This window comes from Venturia canescens, chromosome 2, assembly GCF_019457755.1.
Source record: "Venturia canescens isolate UGA chromosome 2, ASM1945775v1, whole genome shotgun sequence".
Taxonomy (NCBI): Eukaryota; Metazoa; Arthropoda; class Insecta; order Hymenoptera; family Ichneumonidae; genus Venturia; species Venturia canescens.
Window position 1 is genome coordinate 15,013,148 of NC_057422.1, and position 17,746 is coordinate 15,030,893.

The 17,746-nt window shown below is 36.4% G+C and overlaps 3 protein-coding genes across 4 annotated transcripts; 1 reads left to right on the forward strand and 2 right to left on the reverse strand.

The window, feature by feature from the left end:
* Window positions 1–1,863: 1,863 nt before the first annotated feature.
* Window positions 1,864–9,800, reverse strand: LOC122407237 (protein argonaute-2-like). Its single transcript, XM_043413312.1, has 16 exons — window positions 9,460–9,800; window positions 7,835–8,505; window positions 7,402–7,500; window positions 6,984–7,316; window positions 6,604–6,807; window positions 6,305–6,428; window positions 5,584–5,948; window positions 5,370–5,489; window positions 4,874–5,141; window positions 4,640–4,804; window positions 4,390–4,552; window positions 4,223–4,313; window positions 3,953–4,116; window positions 3,408–3,681; window positions 2,935–3,119; window positions 1,864–2,762 (listed from the first exon to the last, which is right to left on the reverse strand). The coding sequence occupies exons 1-16, from the start codon at window positions 9,470–9,472 to the stop codon at window positions 2,666–2,668; spliced, it is 3,336 nt and encodes a 1,111-aa protein (XP_043269247.1). The 5' UTR covers window positions 9,473–9,800; the 3' UTR covers window positions 1,864–2,665.
* Window positions 9,801–9,927: 127 nt separating this feature from the next.
* On the forward strand, window positions 9,928–13,746 carry LOC122407238 (transmembrane protein 39A). 2 transcript variants are annotated; one of them, XM_043413314.1, is made up of 7 exons: window positions 9,928–10,694; window positions 11,079–11,218; window positions 11,523–11,621; window positions 11,894–12,000; window positions 12,091–12,343; window positions 12,784–12,991; window positions 13,395–13,746. In XM_043413314.1, the coding sequence occupies exons 1-7, from the start codon at window positions 10,371–10,373 to the stop codon at window positions 13,647–13,649; spliced, it is 1,386 nt and encodes a 461-aa protein (XP_043269249.1). In that variant the 5' UTR covers window positions 9,928–10,370; the 3' UTR covers window positions 13,650–13,746. The 2 variants fall into 2 exon arrangements, with proteins under 2 accessions (XP_043269249.1, XP_043269248.1); XM_043413313.1 differs by having other exon boundaries at window positions 9,931–10,694; window positions 11,891–12,000.
* A 119-nt stretch (window positions 13,747–13,865) lies between these two features.
* Window positions 13,866–17,614, reverse strand: LOC122407240 (8-oxo-dGDP phosphatase NUDT18). Its single transcript, XM_043413315.1, has 5 exons — window positions 17,398–17,614; window positions 16,475–17,096; window positions 15,171–15,714; window positions 14,935–15,040; window positions 13,866–14,815 (listed from the first exon to the last, which is right to left on the reverse strand). The coding sequence occupies exons 2-5, from the start codon at window positions 16,581–16,583 to the stop codon at window positions 14,576–14,578; spliced, it is 999 nt and encodes a 332-aa protein (XP_043269250.1). The 5' UTR covers window positions 16,584–17,096; window positions 17,398–17,614; the 3' UTR covers window positions 13,866–14,575.
* Between the last annotated feature and the right edge of the window lie 132 nt (window positions 17,615–17,746).

Genomic DNA, 17,746 nt, shown 5'->3' on the forward strand with positions numbered 1-17,746 from the left:
AAATAATATAATAGCGATTAAAATTCAAAGATTGCCTTCCAGGAATTTAGATTTTTTTTAACCAAACCACAGGAAATCGATGTCGTCACTTTTTTATCCCGACTATGAACCGCTTGATTTTTCATGAATTTCAGCCGTTTATTGCTTTTACTTTTTCGAGGTTATAGCATTTTGTGTGCTGTTTTTTTTTCGTTGAATAAGAAAGTAACGAAATTTGATTCTTCTTCTCAATACAATCGTCGAAATGTGATAAGCATTCGTATCAAATTTAACATCTTCTCAATTCTTTCGTAACGGTTTATGTCACAAAATTTTCCGTTCCTAAGTTGCAACTGGGAGATCCATTTCTGGCGACATTCTGTCAAATTTAGTTCCTCAAGTGACACGCGTTATTCAAAACATAAGACAAAGAGCACTTTATCGGTGTTCAAATTTCTGCTCAAAATAATATCGATTTGAGACTTGAAGAATGGGCAAAGAAATCATTTTTTTCCTTTGGGCATATGAAAAAGTTTTTCCGTTGATCGCAACATGTGCATTTTAAAAATTCTTTGAAATATTTGGCTGGAACAACTTCCAGCCATAAAAAAAGAATGGTGAAAACCGTGCACATTAGAATCAGAACTGTCTACGCCATTGTTCCAACTCCGTTACGCAGACATAATAACAGAAAATAAGTATTAGTTCAGTGTCGAAGGGGGGATCGTTCACATTTTTTCAGGATTCTCGTCGGATCCGTTTAGTGCAATTGAGGTGATTCTTAAACTACGAAAAAAACGAGACGAGGGAGTAAAAATTGTTATTGGATTTTTCAAGGTAAAATAGCCAAGGCTGAAAAATGTATGTCGGTATGAAAATTTAATGATGGGGGTAGCAGCTCGTGATGATGCTGCAGCTCTTGGGAAGCACGGGATCATTCATGAGGAAAAAAAAGGTGATACGCATTTGATGCGTTTCGATTTCCCCCACTCTTCTCCCAAACCCTAACCCAACTTTGCCGTAGGGTTGTTTTAATGCGTGACCTTCAACTTCAGACCCTATTCGTGCAGGACGCAATATTTCCGTTCCCCTTTGGACGAGGAGCTACGCAGTCGTATCCCTTCCCAAATTCCCCAACATCCCTTCTCCCTCGATCTCTCTTCCTCTACTTTTTTCCTTTCTTTCGCGCTAGCATTATTTCCTCTATACAAAAATCTCCCATTGAGAGCCCAAGATCCATGAATGAAGCAAAGAAACGGTCTCCGTACCGCCCTCTGAATTTCATCGCGCTTTGACAACCCCGAACCTCGTCGAGCTAACTTTGCAACCTCTCTTCGAAATCAGAGATGTGAGAACGAACGCAGGCTCTGTTGAGCTTTGCCAAACGACACTCGCGAGTTTATCGATCGAACCCTCGTGCTCCCTTTTTCTCGCATATTTATTCCACAAGCTCTTGCCTCTTTACTTTCACGCTTTCACATCTCGCCCCCACTCGACCATTTCATATTGATGAAAGGCTAATGAGACGAATAAAATTCAGGCCAAATGCGGTAGAAACCTGCTCGATTGACAATAAAACAAAAAAGTTGTATGTGCTAAATTGTGCCAATATTATTTTTTTGTGACATTTTAGTCGCGTTGAAAGTATGTCAAAAATACATTTTTCCAGACCAAAAAAATCGCTATTGTTTACCAAAATTGTCCGCATTTTTTTTTTGTACGAATAAGCACTTATGGTCCTCTGGGGTCAATAGCTCGTTCAACATTTAATTTGCATTTCCATATGCCAGAGCTAATCCTTGGTTATCAGAGAAACGAACAAGTTCTTGTTCGGACGGTGTTGGTTCTTTTCTCGTGAAACTCGGTGGAACGATAACTCATTAATCTTCTCGAATTGTATTTTATTTTATTAGTACATGATTAACTTGTCATACAAAATTCAATTTTTTTTACGACTACCGTAGAAAAGGAAAATATAATTGTTAGAAATCGTTGAACGAATTTATCGAAACTAATGATTTTCGGCAAGTTTACTCAGTGAGTTCTGCAAAAGCAACGTTGACGTTTACAATCTTGTTATGATGTAAATATGAAATGATTGGGAAATGAAAAGTTGACTGAAAAAAAAAACTGAAAAATTAACTCCAATTATATGAGTAAAGGGTGAACGATCTGTTCAAGAATAGGAATGCAAAACAGCACCATCGTCATATGTATTTTGTCATTTAAATCGATCCTGAGCTTATTTATTCTTTTCCAAACTAAAAATTTATCCATATATATATATATATTCATGATCACAGTTTCGTAATCTTCGACTATTTTTTCATTTTAAATAAGGTCTGGCCTTCTATATAAGAAGTATTTAGGAATCGACGTCAAACTTTTGAGAGCTTCACTGACCGTTCACTGAGTTGTTTAAACGCAGTCAAAATTTTTTTTTTCTTTAGTTTTGATAAAAGTCCACTTGGCTGTAAATTCGATTGAAATTGAGAACAGCCTCTCTCTTAAGCCAACAAAACATACGCAAAACAATTAAAAAAAAATATATATCTATATAAAATTGACGAAATATCTGGATAATCTGTAAACTTGAAGAATCTGAATAAACAGCGTCTCTCAACTGCTGGAATACTTTCAGATAAATCTTTATCCAGAAACATGGTAGTAATATGATTTTTCGTTTTTATACGAAAAACATTGGATTTTTGACGATAATGTCATCTTTGATGGTCATTTTCATTCGTTGTTCTTCCTCGAGATTGTTCAAACGAATGTCGACCCTGGAACAGAAATTTGTTTTTTTTTTTTCACACAATTATTTGGCGACAATTTATAACTAATTTTGGATTGCTGAAAATATGACGGAAGATATTAGAAAACTTTTCTCATATTTTCAAAGGTATGGAACGGTGCGAAATATTTTTTGTTTGTTTTAAAAGTAAAATTACTCACTCGTTAATGAGAGCTCGGGCCCGGAACGCTGCGAGATGCGCGTAATAAGTTGGTGCCGGATAACTCACAGATCGTGTGCATCGTGAAAACATGTGACACAAATAATAAGTCAATTGTTCGATCTCATCTTCTGACATTCCGCGGTCGTCCCAGAGGCACCGATATTTTGTCGGTCGAGCAGTTCCCTGAAAAAGTAATGGAATGTTTATCGTCCAGACGAACAACAAATTGAATGTTTCAAGTAGTTTGTCAAAATTTGTCGTTTTGTTTGGCCAAAAGTAATAGTCATGTTATGAGTTTTTGCTATTTTTTGTTCTTAACGAATACAAAGCTGAAATGACAGTTAAATTGAGCTGCATCGGGGAACAGAATTGTTTTGAAATCAATCGGACGTCTCGATATGTGTCACTTGGTATGAAGAACTATTGTATAGAAAAAATGAACTTAAATTGGATTTTTAAATCGGAAAATACCTGAATACTGGCGTGCGAAACGAGGTAAAAATCGATATGAGACGGATGCGTAATATCGGTGTCAACAACAGTCCCGGCTTGAACGTTGCCATTTCTATCGTCGGAGTTCCGTGGATCGGTAGGGAACAATCGAATGTGATGTCTTTTCTGCACGACGAGAAAAGTGATGTGTGGTTCGTAAGTCGAGGCTCCTCCAAGTTTTTTACAGGCGTTACGTATCGCTTGAAGTTCGTGATGCATCACTTGAGGGAACTGACCTTCGCTCACACCATCTCTGTTGTTTCAGCAGAAAATATCATGCGTTCATCGAATCATCGAAGTTTAAAATAAAAGAATGTTTTTTTTTTCGTAATGTTACGGTTCAGATTGTACAACGATTTGAATTTAATGTGGCTTTGTTAATGAGCGAAATTGATTTTCTAATTTATATATAGAGATGTTATAATAAATTAAACATGTTGCAGAAAGAAAGATCCTGTGACATTTGAAAGATGCAAGTTTCAATAGCACGAATTATATACTAATCCCGTATCGTGATAACTCACCGATAAAATATTATATGTGCTGGCTTGTGCCCAGTCGCTTTGAAGAAGAATAATAACTGTTCCTTTACAATTTGTTCGAGATTAAGTATTATTTCGGTTTTCGGTGGTTGGAGTTGTATTTTAATATTGTATCTGAAGGCGTTTGGGTCGTGACTCGCGGCGACCTGTGAAATTAAAGACAAGCAAGTAGCGAAAGACCTTCAAAACTTTCGAATATCCTCATAAGATAACGATAAAATAGAAATAATCTGTCGCTCAGTGCTTAATTACCGCCGCTATGGAAGGTATTCCCACTGCGTCTGGGGATGGATGAGTCACATCGGCGCCCACAATCATGCAAGGTTCGGCCAAGCAGGGTGGTCTGAAATAGAGTTAATTTATTGGTGTCACAATATTACAAATCCTTGTATATATGTTTAGATAAGCATGATGCTTACCGCTTCCCGGGTGCGAAAATTTGATTGGTTCCGTTGAGTTTTGAATTGATTTTGAGCAAAATATTTCCGGCGGTCGCGTCATTCATCTTCCTCTCAACCGTGACAGCTTTGATACATTGGGTCAATATTCCAACGTTTAATTCCGCGACTTGCTTAACTTTGCCTGAAATATAGATAGATTAAATCGTTATTAATATTCGTGATTTAAAATAGAGGCAAAAAATCTCAAGCAAAGCGAAATATAGCTTACTGTAAACCGGGCCAGTTTTATCCGGTACAACGACAATTATGAGTTTGAGTCCGTCTTCCTTTTTGTCGTTAAAGAATTGTATTATTTCTCGTACATCTCGCATTGGAGCTCTCATATTTTTGAAAGGAGTTAAAGGTTCTTCAATACTCATACCGACAGCTCTGCCTGTAAAGGGAGACCGTCCTATTATTTCTGTAAAGATTTGAAAAATAGAAATATAGGACTTTTACAAACCTCCATTCATTAAGCATCCGACCATGTTTCTCAAAGAGTCTTCTCGAGTTCTATCGTTCAAGTTGAGAATTGTCCAGGACTTGCTGGGCAATGTCACAGGAGTGAAAAAACCACTTGCTCTCCATACTCCTTTTCTAACAATCATATCCCCTTTCCCTTTGAGCGTTGGCGGATTGAGAACGCGCGCATTCACCTTTTCAAATTCTCCCCCAATGGAAACACCAAATTCCCTCATTGCCGGGTCTTCGTTAGTGCGCATTTTTGCGAACTAAAATGACGAATAGAGAATAAAAAAACGGATGATAGGATTATTTGCTCATACAGAATTGTTGAGGCAGTTGAAAATAGCATAATCTATTGGGCTCGGTTATCAAATTTTACCAAATTTAATTTAGCTCTTACGCTAGATTCAAAATGAATGTTATTTTGCTTAATTCTCTGAAATATGAATTAACGTTGTTAAACTGTATAGTGAATATTTTGCACTGTTACTTACGCCTTCCATTATTTTTCGTTTGCGAGTTTGAGCATCGGTTGCTGCATATTTGATCATGGTCGACGTCTGCCTTTCATCCATTTTCTTTTGTGTCACTTGACCGGGTTCTATCACGCATAGCTACGAAGAAAAGGATTAAAAAACCTCTTTGAGCAATGCGTGAAGAGTTATAGTTTTGGAAATTGGTCAATTACGGAATTACGATTGTTCTTACTTCTGCCGGAATGAGAATGGTTTTGTTCCTCGAACCAACCCAAAGTGTTGGAAAAAGTGGCTGTTGAATCCTATATTTTTTCACTTTGGCGAAATAGTTTTCAACTGTCGTAACCGTTCCGTCGTCCAGTTCAAAGTTTGCGGATCTTGCATCTCTGCCGAGATCGTTGACGCCCATTGTACGTCTTGAGGTTGGATGCCCCGGTATTTCGTAAGTGACTTTCAGACCTTTCAGAAAACTTGCGAGTTTGTGCCTGTTGTACTCGATATCTCTCGGGGTGACTGGCTGATTACTTCGAGGATCGCCACACATTTCTTGGAATAAATCCGTCACTCTTTGACTACGTGGGAATGCCTTGTGGGCAACTTGAAAGGAGAAAATACGAAATTATATTCGGATTTTTATCAGAAGAGACTAAGAAAAACGATTCCACTGGACTGCAATTGCATTGCAATTTTCATTCTCCTAGCACGGCAAACTTTCTTCTTTTTTTACATATCTTAATTTGCAGCCTGGTAACACGCAATTTGACCTGATGATAAAATATCCGGAGGACAATATCTCCGTACGAGAAAATATTAAATGTGATAACAATGTGCCATGTAAATCCTGTAACCTTGGTGATTCGACTTTTTTTTCGGTTTGATTTTCGCGCAAAGGAGTTTCGTGAAAGAAATGACGCGAGTTGCTAGTACATGAAGCAATATTAGGATCAAATTACCATCGACATTGAAATAGGGTTTCCAGCCGAGTACCGCTGATTGGAATGTTCCAACCCACAGATCCATACCATTTCCCAATTCCACTACTCTTCCAGTCGGTGCACTGAAGAAGGATCTTCCAACCTGGCATATTTTTAATAAATTAAATTCCAGAATACATTTAATATCACTTATTTGAGAATCTTTTATATGATAATAGGTTTATTTCTAGGATTTATATAATAATATAGGTTAAGGTTTACGTGAGAGGTAATATGGAGATAATTCGTTGTTATTAATATGAAACGTTCAATTTTACCGTTGTGCAATTTTGGCGAATGGCGGCCGAACGGAGAATAACATCGAGTGCCTGTATGGCGATTTGGGATCTTTCGTTCTCCGCGAATCCCGGTCTCACTTGCGGTAACCAAGACATATCGATATCTTGGGCTCTAGTCAGAGAAACTTTGAAGGTCATGTCTTTTTGTCGCTCTTTGTTCAGAACCACTACCTCTGTGGTCAACTGAGTGAAGAAAATAATCGTATTACTAATCGAAAAATCCTAACATTGTGCGATTATTTTCACAATGGAAAACGTAGCGGTAATATATAAACTTTTAGAACTTATTCTTGGAAAAAAATGATCAATCTGGATCGAATGGTTTCTGTTCGGAAGCCCCGCGAACATAATATACTTACATTATCGCCGAACGGCAAGACACCAGTGGAGAAAAGATTGCATCGACCGTCGAAGGCCGGGTACAGATTGCGGTAATGGTTCATCCTGACGGCTTCTACGACCGCACGATACATGAATTTTGGCTTATCTGGATCCAGTTTAACATCATAATGGATCACAGTGCGAGCGAAATTAGGTTTGAAGATTATTGGCATCATGTTAGTTTCGACCGTTATAGGTCGTCCCTCTTTTCCCCCGCGATTCGGAACTTTGCGTTTTGGTATTTGATTATAATAATTAGCCTGTAAGGTCGCCGATAACGTAGTCTTCGCAGGTGACACACGAGGAGCCGGCTGAGTTAAAAATGTGATTGAAATACATTGTTACAGTCCAAATACAGCAACGAAATACATTTTTTTCAATGAAGAAAAAAAATACCTGAGTTGCTCCTGGCTTTTTCCCTTTGTCTTTCCCCTCCGAACTTCCACTCTTTACTGAGGCAGTGTCCCCTATGGAAGATACAGCTGAAGGGTCGCGCTGGAAAAGTATAAAGTTGCCATAGAAGTTGAAAGGATAATTTCTCTGAAATCTGGATCGAAGTGTATTTTATTGAAAAAAAAAAATGATTTTCTCTAGTTGCTGTCAAGTTGAAGTTGTGTAACTAAATTGCCAAACTTATACACTTTAACGATAAATTCATAGCAGTGTTGAAAAAGTATAAACCTCCACTCTAAACTTGGAAAAAAAATGCTATTTTTGTTGGTACCTTGATTCAATAAGATCGTATGGAAATTTATCGTTTTCCATGAAATTCGTAAATTTATAGATCGCAATACGTGAGTGGAGTTAATGTGGAATGAATGAATTTTACCTGTCGATAAGCTTGTTTTCCATCACCATCTCCTCTTTGGTAACTTTGTTGAGGTGGTTGTGCCATTCCAGGAATTTGTGCTGGTTGTTGTTGTCCCCCAGGTCTGGGTTGATCTCTTCGTCCGCCACGACCTCGTCCGTGACCCTGAGGTGGTTGTGCCATTCCAGGAATATGAGCTGGAGCACTTTCTCTTTGTTCGGCACGACCTTGTCCTTGTCCCCATGCACCTCTGGGTTGTTCTCCACTACGACCGCCACGGCCTCGACCTTGACCTGCATTTTGACGTCCACCGTCACCAACATTTAATTGAGCAACGTCTGCTGTAATTTGAGCCACAGAGGGTGCACTCCACTGAGGTTGCTGTTGCTGTTGAGGTTGACGTTGCTGCTGCTGCTGTTGATGTTGAGGTTGACGTTGCTGCTGCTGCTGGTATTGTTGAGGTTGTCGCTGCTGCTGTTGTTGTTGAGGTTGATGTTGCTGCTGCTGCTGCTGCTGTTGTTGAGGTTGTCGCTGCTGCTGCTGTTGTTGTTGAGGTTGTCGCTGCTGCTGCTGTTGTTGTTGAGGTTGTCGCTGCTGCTGCTGTTGTTGTGCTGGTTGGGGTTGTTGCTGTTGCGTTGAAGAGCCTGCCTCAGCTTTTCCTGAATCTGGCTCATTATTTCCCTTCTTTTTTCCTACGATTTGTCAATTATAGAATATAGTTATACCCACATTGACTAGCAATTTTAAATATTCTGAATGGTCATATTTTCATTGAAACCTCCTCTTTCAAAACCCTCTGGAGTTTTGTTTCTTTTCTCTCTTAGATTCTATCGTGTAATGTTCACCTTACGTGACTTCGTTATACGATATATTTTTAACAACTGAAAAACAAACAGGTTTCGTATTCCATTGCATGCATTAAGATTACCAAATAGAAATTTCACAGGATTATTTATTAAAGTTTATTAATATTTTTCTCCTTATCATTTGATAACTTAGAATAATGAGCCCCATTTAGTGATCTATGCTCAAGTCTTGATTGATTAGTGACCCACTGAGGTTTTAGCTCTAATTACAATCATTGTTACAATATTTTCAGTATTTGATCTCTAGCATTCATGAACATCATGTTGATGAATGTATAAGAGATGGAAACTGCATGGCTGGGCTTGTTCCGGCATGTTTTCAATTATTTTGAATATCGAGACTCTGACAAAGTTTTTGGGACCAATTTTACATAAATTGAAAGACTATGAATAATGTAAACTACTACAACATTCGTTTTCTTGTGACAACGCTCAGAAAGAAGTTGCCAAAACTTGAGGCAGTCAAAACGATTACAAGACTACAGTTCTCGAATATGATGCAATAACCGTATTGAGCTCCAGTCATTGAGACTACCCATTACCTTGCTTCGTATTTCACGATCTTTATTATTGTTTATGCTGCGAACTGATTTCACATACTATCGATAAGAAAAAATATTTGTTTCGGATAAATTGGATAAAACAAACTTTCATGGAAAAGGGTAAGGGTTTTCAATTTAGGTTATGGTATGTAAAGATTCGAATGTAACATAATGAGGTATATTCATAGCGAATAAATAAGTCAGTATTGAAACGAAAATATTTTATTGTTCTGCATACCTTTTTTCCCCATTGTCGATTTTTTTGGGTAAACGAGTTGTTTATTGAAAAGTCAAGGCTAAATCAATACTCTCAGAACTTTACAACATAAAGTGAAAAAAAACCTATGAAGATCTAAAGATCGTATTTCGTACAAAATGCAGATTGCAAATGAATTTGACTCTGTTTCGATCTGATGTCTGATGTAACGCAATAATGCTCTGGTACAATACAATATGGCCGTACACAAGACGCAGTGATATATCTATTTTTCGTATATTTTCCCCTTGAAATAGGGTATTCACTGATTGAGTATAAACGAAACCGGGGAAGAGTCGAACACGTCTCAACGAGTGCGACTGCTGAAAACGCTCAAAACAAAAGAGAAGAATATTGAATGCATGAACATAAACCACTTGTTATATAGTATATGTTCGCATAGAAATATATAATATATATATATGATATGATACGTAGATAAAAAAGAGATCCTTCGCCCGTATCTCGTATCTCCCTTTTGTTTCTCAGTCGGTGTGACGAATGCGTAATTCGTCACCAGAGTACGCTGATTTCTGCGCAAGGAACCGCGAAATTGCGAATTCCATACTATATATAGCATTTATACTAATTGGCGTAGCAAATATAAGTATTGAGTCAATTGAGTATTGAAAAATAAAAATAACGGAAAATGATCGTTCGTTTTTTGTATCAGTATTTACACAGTGATAAAATTCCAACCTCAAAAGAGCATTGACTGTTGGACTTCGGAGCTCGATACATATTTTGGACTTTTTAATGTTTGGAAATCATAGAATTTAACCTATAAGAGACACTCGGAAGCTTCTCAATTTCGTTCAGTAGTACTTTTTTCGGGTTCTATTTTCGTTGAAGAAAATCGATTAGACGTATAAACGAATGATAATTGTAAGAAGATGCCTGGAGGTCGGAGAAATCCTGGTGGACGTGGTGGTCCTGGCGGACGAATGCAATTTAACGTGTGTCCCACTTCTCAATCAAGCAATACGGTTACAAATGTCAACCCCAACAGTTTAATCGACGAAAAAAGACTCTGTGAATCTATCGGAGGTCGACCGCTGGCTCCTAAACATGTTCCAATCCCAGCTGTCCCTGTTGACGGTCAACTCATGTTTGAAGCACTTTCTTTAGGAATTTCCATCGTAGCAGCCTGTCTCCAGCTTCTTAATCTCTATAGAACCGTTTGGTGGTTGCCACAATCGTATAACGAGTATAGTCTGGTACGCTCATTGATAAATGTTTACTTTTACTCATTGAATTTAATCAATTTTGGTTTCAATGCAAGCTTCGTTTATACACGTAGAAAGTTGATGTCATATTTTTCTTTATTTAATTCGTTTGACATTCGTTTATAATGATAACTTAGTCAATGGCTGTTCAGAATGATAGAAAATATTGTGAGATCTAGCTTTCCCAAAAGTAGCTACAGTATATTTCAATTTAAAAATTACAAAGGAAACGGAGAACCAGCCAAATATTGATTCAATATTCTATCAAATTATCAAAATTCAAGATTGCACTAACTTTTATTGAAATTTTTATAATATAAAACATTCAAAAAACTCGTGTGAGTTACAGACTCAACATCTTTTTTTCTGTTCCAGAATTTCTATTTGATAGATCCATATCTTTTGGTTTTTATTGTCACAATGGTGGCAAGAAGATTCATTTATGCATTGCTAAGAAGATTCATAGATGCTGTTTCACCAGCAAGATGGTTACCGGCAGCTCAGAGAATGATGAGGTATCATACATCGTGAATTTAAATAAGAAAGTAAAGTACACAAAATATCGAATTTTGCATCGTTCCAAAGCAATGTTTTCATAAGGTCAAATAATTTCAATGCAGATATTTAGAGTATGAAAATTGATCAGCCAGAGCAATTAGAAGATCAATGATGTACATTTTTATTATGTTTCAATGATGCCAAGTTCGATATCATTTGAAAAATAAATTATCCGGATAAACACATAAAAAGTGTTGTAGCGCACGAAGTTTGCGTGTATTTTGTTTTAGTATCGAGGATTTATGTTTGAATGATATTCAGGATCGTTCTACTGGTACTGGTAGTCTCCGTACTCTTGTGGTGCCTGTATTACATGAGCGAGAGACACAATTCCATGAAAGTCTTTTATCTGTGTTATCCGTACGTATAAATTCTCATTGAATTCATATTTTGAGACGGATGTTGCATAAAGTCGAATGAAGAAAAATAAAGTTTTTTTATTTTTAAGTTAATCATACGATATTGCCTGTAAGATCAACCTTAGAAAAAGACAGTATTCATTGTACTGAAAAATATAAAAATTATTCAGCTTTAGGAATTTTGTCTTGTTTCGACTGTATGCATCATTCGAACGAACTTTACAACAATAAAACGGGTTTACCTGTTAATTATTATTGTTTTATACCCAGAAGCATATCTGTCTATTTCCTAATGTTTGGTGTGAGTATTGGACCATTCTTCGATATTTCCACTGCTCCGCTCTATGTGAAAGAAGATCGGAAGACCAAGTTTTTACTCGGTGAGGAATTTTTTTCATTTTGTTTTGTTCAGAAGCATGTACGGTTAGAGAGTTAAAAAAAGAGTGTAAAAAAAATGTGTTTTTTTCTAGATAAACCACTGCACAATTGTTCTCTAAGTGCCCCTGCCATTAGAGCCGAAGTATCTAGTCTCAGATCGGATTTTAATCGTCGTCTGAAACGAGCCCTCTTTGCGTCGTCTGGAAGCGCGTACGTCTGTGGTATTGCACCAGTTATATTTGTACCTCCGCATCTACACTTCAATATTACATGGGTCGTACAGCATATTGTGCTATTCTGGCTGGGCCGTTTGAGTGCACATTTTGCACAGGCATATCCAGTGAGGTAAGATGAATGATGAAAAATTGTATGTTTATATTTTGTCCGATACGAGTCATTTCGATTCTCAGCAATTTTAGCAAAGAAAGAAAAATAAAACTGGAAAATATCGTTTAGTAAAAAATTTTGAAACTTCCGTTGGCTTCTGGCATTTAAATCTCTATAACAATTGTCACTATCTTATTTTCGAATTTAGTTTGTCCCATTTTGAAAAATTGAATCAATAAAACTACTTTCCTATCAATTATTACATATGGAGTCGCTTTGGAATTGTTATAATAAATGTATGACCCAAGAACAGCAATTTGATCGAGTAATTTTTTCGTCGATGATTGAATAAATCGCGTAAACATTTGAAAAATCTAAGAAGGCTGTATTTTTATGAAAATGATGAATTTTTTGAAGAAAATATTGTATACTGATAGAGAATGAATTGACCTTTTCAGATATTGTGACGTTTTGCATAGAGCAGCCTTACATTTGGGCCGATGGTCTAAGGTCGAAGGGCGCAATGTTCATATTCCGATTCAAGTGTGGAACGATGCGGTATTATGGCCTCATGGATCCCTCGTTAAGCACAACAAGGAGTTGTACCGTTCCGAAGGACTTTGTACAGCCGCTGAACCCGGAAACTCAAGTCATTATAGGTTTCATGTAAGTACAACAATTATTTGAAGATTTTTTGATCGCACGATGAGACATTCGCCCACACTTGTGACAAAACGAGTTTGAAAATTTTGAATGACACGGGCATTGAAAATTTTTTCTTCTTCAATTGTATTCTTCCTTGTGATATAATAGAATACTTTTTGAGTTTGCATTTTTTCATTATTCACATCATCGAGTATCGATGTGTTCATGAAATTTTTCGTAAAATAAAAATATTGAAATGTTACGATTAATGTGACACTATTTGTTGGTAAATTATTTTCGAATCTCGGAAAGAAGCATTTGCAGTTACAAGTATAAGAAAATCTCTCATCGCTTGGTGCAACAATGTGAGAGAAACAGAAAAAAATGATGGATTTTTCGTGGTTTCTTTTGTTTCTATAAACAGGCTTTATTCAGTAGTCCAACAATGTTATTGTGTTCCTTGCTGGGTCTCCAATTATTGCTCGTTGCTGTACAGCTGGTAATACTTGTGCGAACTGTTGAATGGTACCAGGTATTATCGATGGCGTTACTTTTGGTAACGAATTATTATACTCTCTTCAAACTCGCTAGAGATTATCTTGTATGTTGGAAAGTGTACAGAGCCGAACAAATAGTACAAGAACGTACGCAAGCTGCCATAACAACTGTAACTCAATAATCCTTCGAGTCATTTAATTTTAAGAACTAACCTTAAGGATTTTTTGTGATTACAGTGTTTTTCTTGTTTTTTTATTTAATAAATAAATGATAATTTATTGACCGAAATAAACTCAATTATCCAGTTGCTCAACAACGATTTTGATTGATAAAAATACGCACGTCGTCTTAACGTTTTGTAAAAAAAAACAAAGTGTCATAGAAATATAATACACAATATTGTTCAATACTTTTAGGGGTAAAATCTTAACTACAAGTGTATAAAAAAATTCATTATAAATTCACATAAATGCGGATATGTCTGTAGCGTATAAACAATAATAGATAAATTAGTCTTACTTGCATTAGTCCTGAATTTTTTCGTATTACTCTAGTCTTTATACAATACCTCATTAAGATTGATTCTGATTTGGAAATATTGAATAATACGGAGCTCAAGAAGTTTCTGAGTACTTTGCAATTTTGAAATAACGATTGAAAACAATGTTAAGAAGAATTGGTTATGTTATGGTAGTAATAAAAAAATAATATAACGATACTTTTCCACACCAGTTGCATAAAAACATGAAAATAAATATGAGAACACTTATCAACGAGATTAATTGATAATCGATTTAACAATAATTTTTAAATAACGCGGTAAGACACTTTGGCATTTATACTCTATGTCAAGAAATGTCTTCGAGTTATAATTGAGCATTTTTTTTCTTGTGGGAACGATATTTCAAACGTTCACCACTAAACTAGCATGAATTTTGAAATGTTGAGTATTTTTTTCTTGATTTAAGCGATCGAAGAATAAGGTATCATAAAACCGTAAGTTTGATGTCGATTTTGGAATATTCGCAACTATTTTTAGTCAAAAAATTTCTTAAACTTCTCCGATCCGAAGGCTGTCGTTTACTTATAGTTCCGAAGATCTCAGTACTAACGAACTACGTTCAATGGTATGGTCATATTACGAGGCAATCGGGTCGCGAGTGAATCCGCGAGATTCGTTGAAAGTTCATGCCAAACGTATTTCCCAATGATTGCAACTTCCTCGAGTGGTGGTCGAAATGATACGAGAAGAGTAAAACAAAGACCATCACCATCTTGACCTCCGCTGAATTCTACGGACAGAAGACCGTGAGGTCTGTGCTGAGCCACACCGTCCCCAAATATCTCCTAAAATAATGAAGCATCGATAATTAAATAACATTGTTCTTATTCACCACTATTCAAAGGTGAAAACTTTCTCTATTGCGATACTTCATTTAAAAATAAATTGTTGGTAATGAACTTACGACCATGAATTTATGCAGCGTGGAGTGCAAATTTCTGTTCGGATTTATCTCACAGATAGGCAAGTGTAGAGAAGTTTTTTCTGACACCAAGACGTGCATTCTGTTTCTGTTAGATCAAAACAATAATTACAATTATAATAGGGTATGGCTCAAATTTTAAGTTCTTAGGAGTCAAATAATTTAAGTTATAGTAGTACCATAAAAACCACGTTAATAGAATAAATGTAGATACTCACGTTGCTTTTTTTCTTATGCAAACGATTAATCGTAGATAGAGTTTAGAGCGTGGTTTTGAAATAGGTAACAATGGAGAATGCCAAGGTGAATTTGCTCCACTAAGATAATCCCTGCCTCGCTGTATCAAAGGTAAAATATCGTTTGATCTCAGGGACAATTCACTGACATTTTGTACCCAAATTGCTTGCAAAGATTCCTCATTTGCTTGATCAGGGGTTTTCAAAACACCTCCGGTGATTTTACCAGCCATTACAAAACGAAACCACGAACCACTTGCGCATTCTATCATTATCAGTGATTCAGGTATCATCGTTAAGCCTGTTTCCTCCAAAACTTCACGCTTTACAGCATCCAACAAATTTTCATTGGGCTCAACACGACCTGCAGGCAAATACCATTTTCCTGCACACGACGCCTTTGCTTCTTGAATCATCAATACTTCGTCACTCTCGTTGAATAAAACTGCAGCTACTATGTACGTGACTGTTTTTTGGCATATGGGAATGTAGTTTGAACTTGCAGTAGGTTGGATCCCTTTTGCTTCTGTTGATGAGGAATCAGAATTATGAACAATTTAATAATGCATTTAGATTCATTTTTTTATTCCTATGAATCAATCAAGTCAAATTAAAAAAAGCTGCACATATAAATTATAAATGCTATACAAAAACATCATTTGACATCAAATTTACTGTTTAAAAAACAACTTTCTAGCATGTATTGATACCTCGTTCATCCAAGTTTTTTACAATAAAGTTTAAATAATTGAATGTTTCCAACTTAAAATATGTATGAAAATTTGACAGAAACTGACTTATATGTGTCAAATTCGATTTTGTACTAAAAGAAAATGGAATATTCATTATTTTTATGTTATAACTATTGTCAATAAAATTCTGTTATTCGTGTCACACAATTGAACAAATACTGAATTGACAATAGTCTCAAATTCAATACTATAGCAATGAGAAAACTGAGAAATTGTTATAGATTAAAAACCATTGTTTATAAATTGAATTTCTTATTTGTATTTGCCTTATTAAGGAAGTTAGTATCATCTGCATTAAAGAATTTTTGAAAAAAGTGATTGCTTATTGAGGGACAGGAACAGGTTAGAATGCCCTTCCGAAAATAATGCATTTTTTTCCGGATCGTATACATTTTCGTCGAGTTTTTTTGAGTGCAACCCGTATAATATTTTGTCAATAAGAATTCATCTAGGAAAATAAAAATAAATGATGAAATTACTTAACTCAGAGTTTACGTAAAATAAAATAACGAAAAAAATGGAATTTTTAATTACCGATAGCTTCGTTTTGTGCTACGAGGCTGAAATCGCAAAGATCGTCATCTTCGTTGACACTTTGACCGGCGAGAACGCGGCTTATTTTTTCCTCGATAACATCTGGCATCTTGGTATCAACACTTTGACAATTAGTAATGTTTACAGTTTTTCACATGCGTAGATAATGACAGTAATTGAAAAAACGTCTACGAGGAAGGAGCTTCGAACTAATTTGTTCACCATTTGTTGGATGCACATATATTAATTGCGCGATATTCTTTTAACGTTGGGCGTTTTACAATTAACGCTCATAATAACTGTAAACTCTTATTAGTCACGAAGTTGCGTTTCGTTCGTCTCGTTACGTACGTCATCCAATCGTATCGTCTATACCCTTTTACAACACACGTCAAAATATTCATAACGCGTGTGGTGATGGCCTTTTCCTCTGGCTCTCTGCATTCTAGGTCATTGACAACAGCCGCCAGCGGCGGCTCAGCGACGGCCAGCTAGGCAAACAGTCTTGTTAGATTCTTCCTTTTTTTCAAATGTGGCGCTTTTTTGTAGCGGTCAATATAAGAAGTTTGAGTAGCTCTGCTCCACTCGGTCGAGGCTGTATAGCGCTGTAGATCATCCTAACCTAAGAATGATGAGTTTTTTGCGATGAGCATGTACGAAAAATGCAGTTAAAAATTATTCTCGGAGATGTTCGATGATATTTCGAACAAAACCAAGTCACCCCTTCACCGCTTATTAAAGGAAATCTACTTTTTACTTTTATTTTCTTTAAGAAAAATGTGGGGATTCTTACCGACGAAAGAGGTGCTCGGATCGCGCCTCAAAAATTAAACAAATTCGACATAAAAAGAAAATTATACAATCTGGTTTCGTCTAAATAATCAGTTCGTGTGGGACGAAAAAACGTTACCAAATTTTTATACCATTTTTTATGGATTATGGTTTTGATACCGGTCGGTGGTTAAGTCATTCTAAAGCCCAACGATCCCAACGTGAACCCAACCGTTGGTGTAGAGGCTCGCTCGGCCGAACATTTACAGCTTTCCTTACTTTTATCATTCGGAAGCAAATTTTCCTCCAATTTGAGAAATCTGCTTCACTAACGAGCACGAACAAAAAACACGAATTAAACTCTCGTTTCCTCGATATCGTACCATCGAACAAGATTCTTTGCCTCGATTTTTTTTTTCAAAATACACAAACACCAAACTCCATTTCCCTTCGTCGTACCAGCCAGAAATGATGATACCATCAAAGTGTTATTTACGTCTT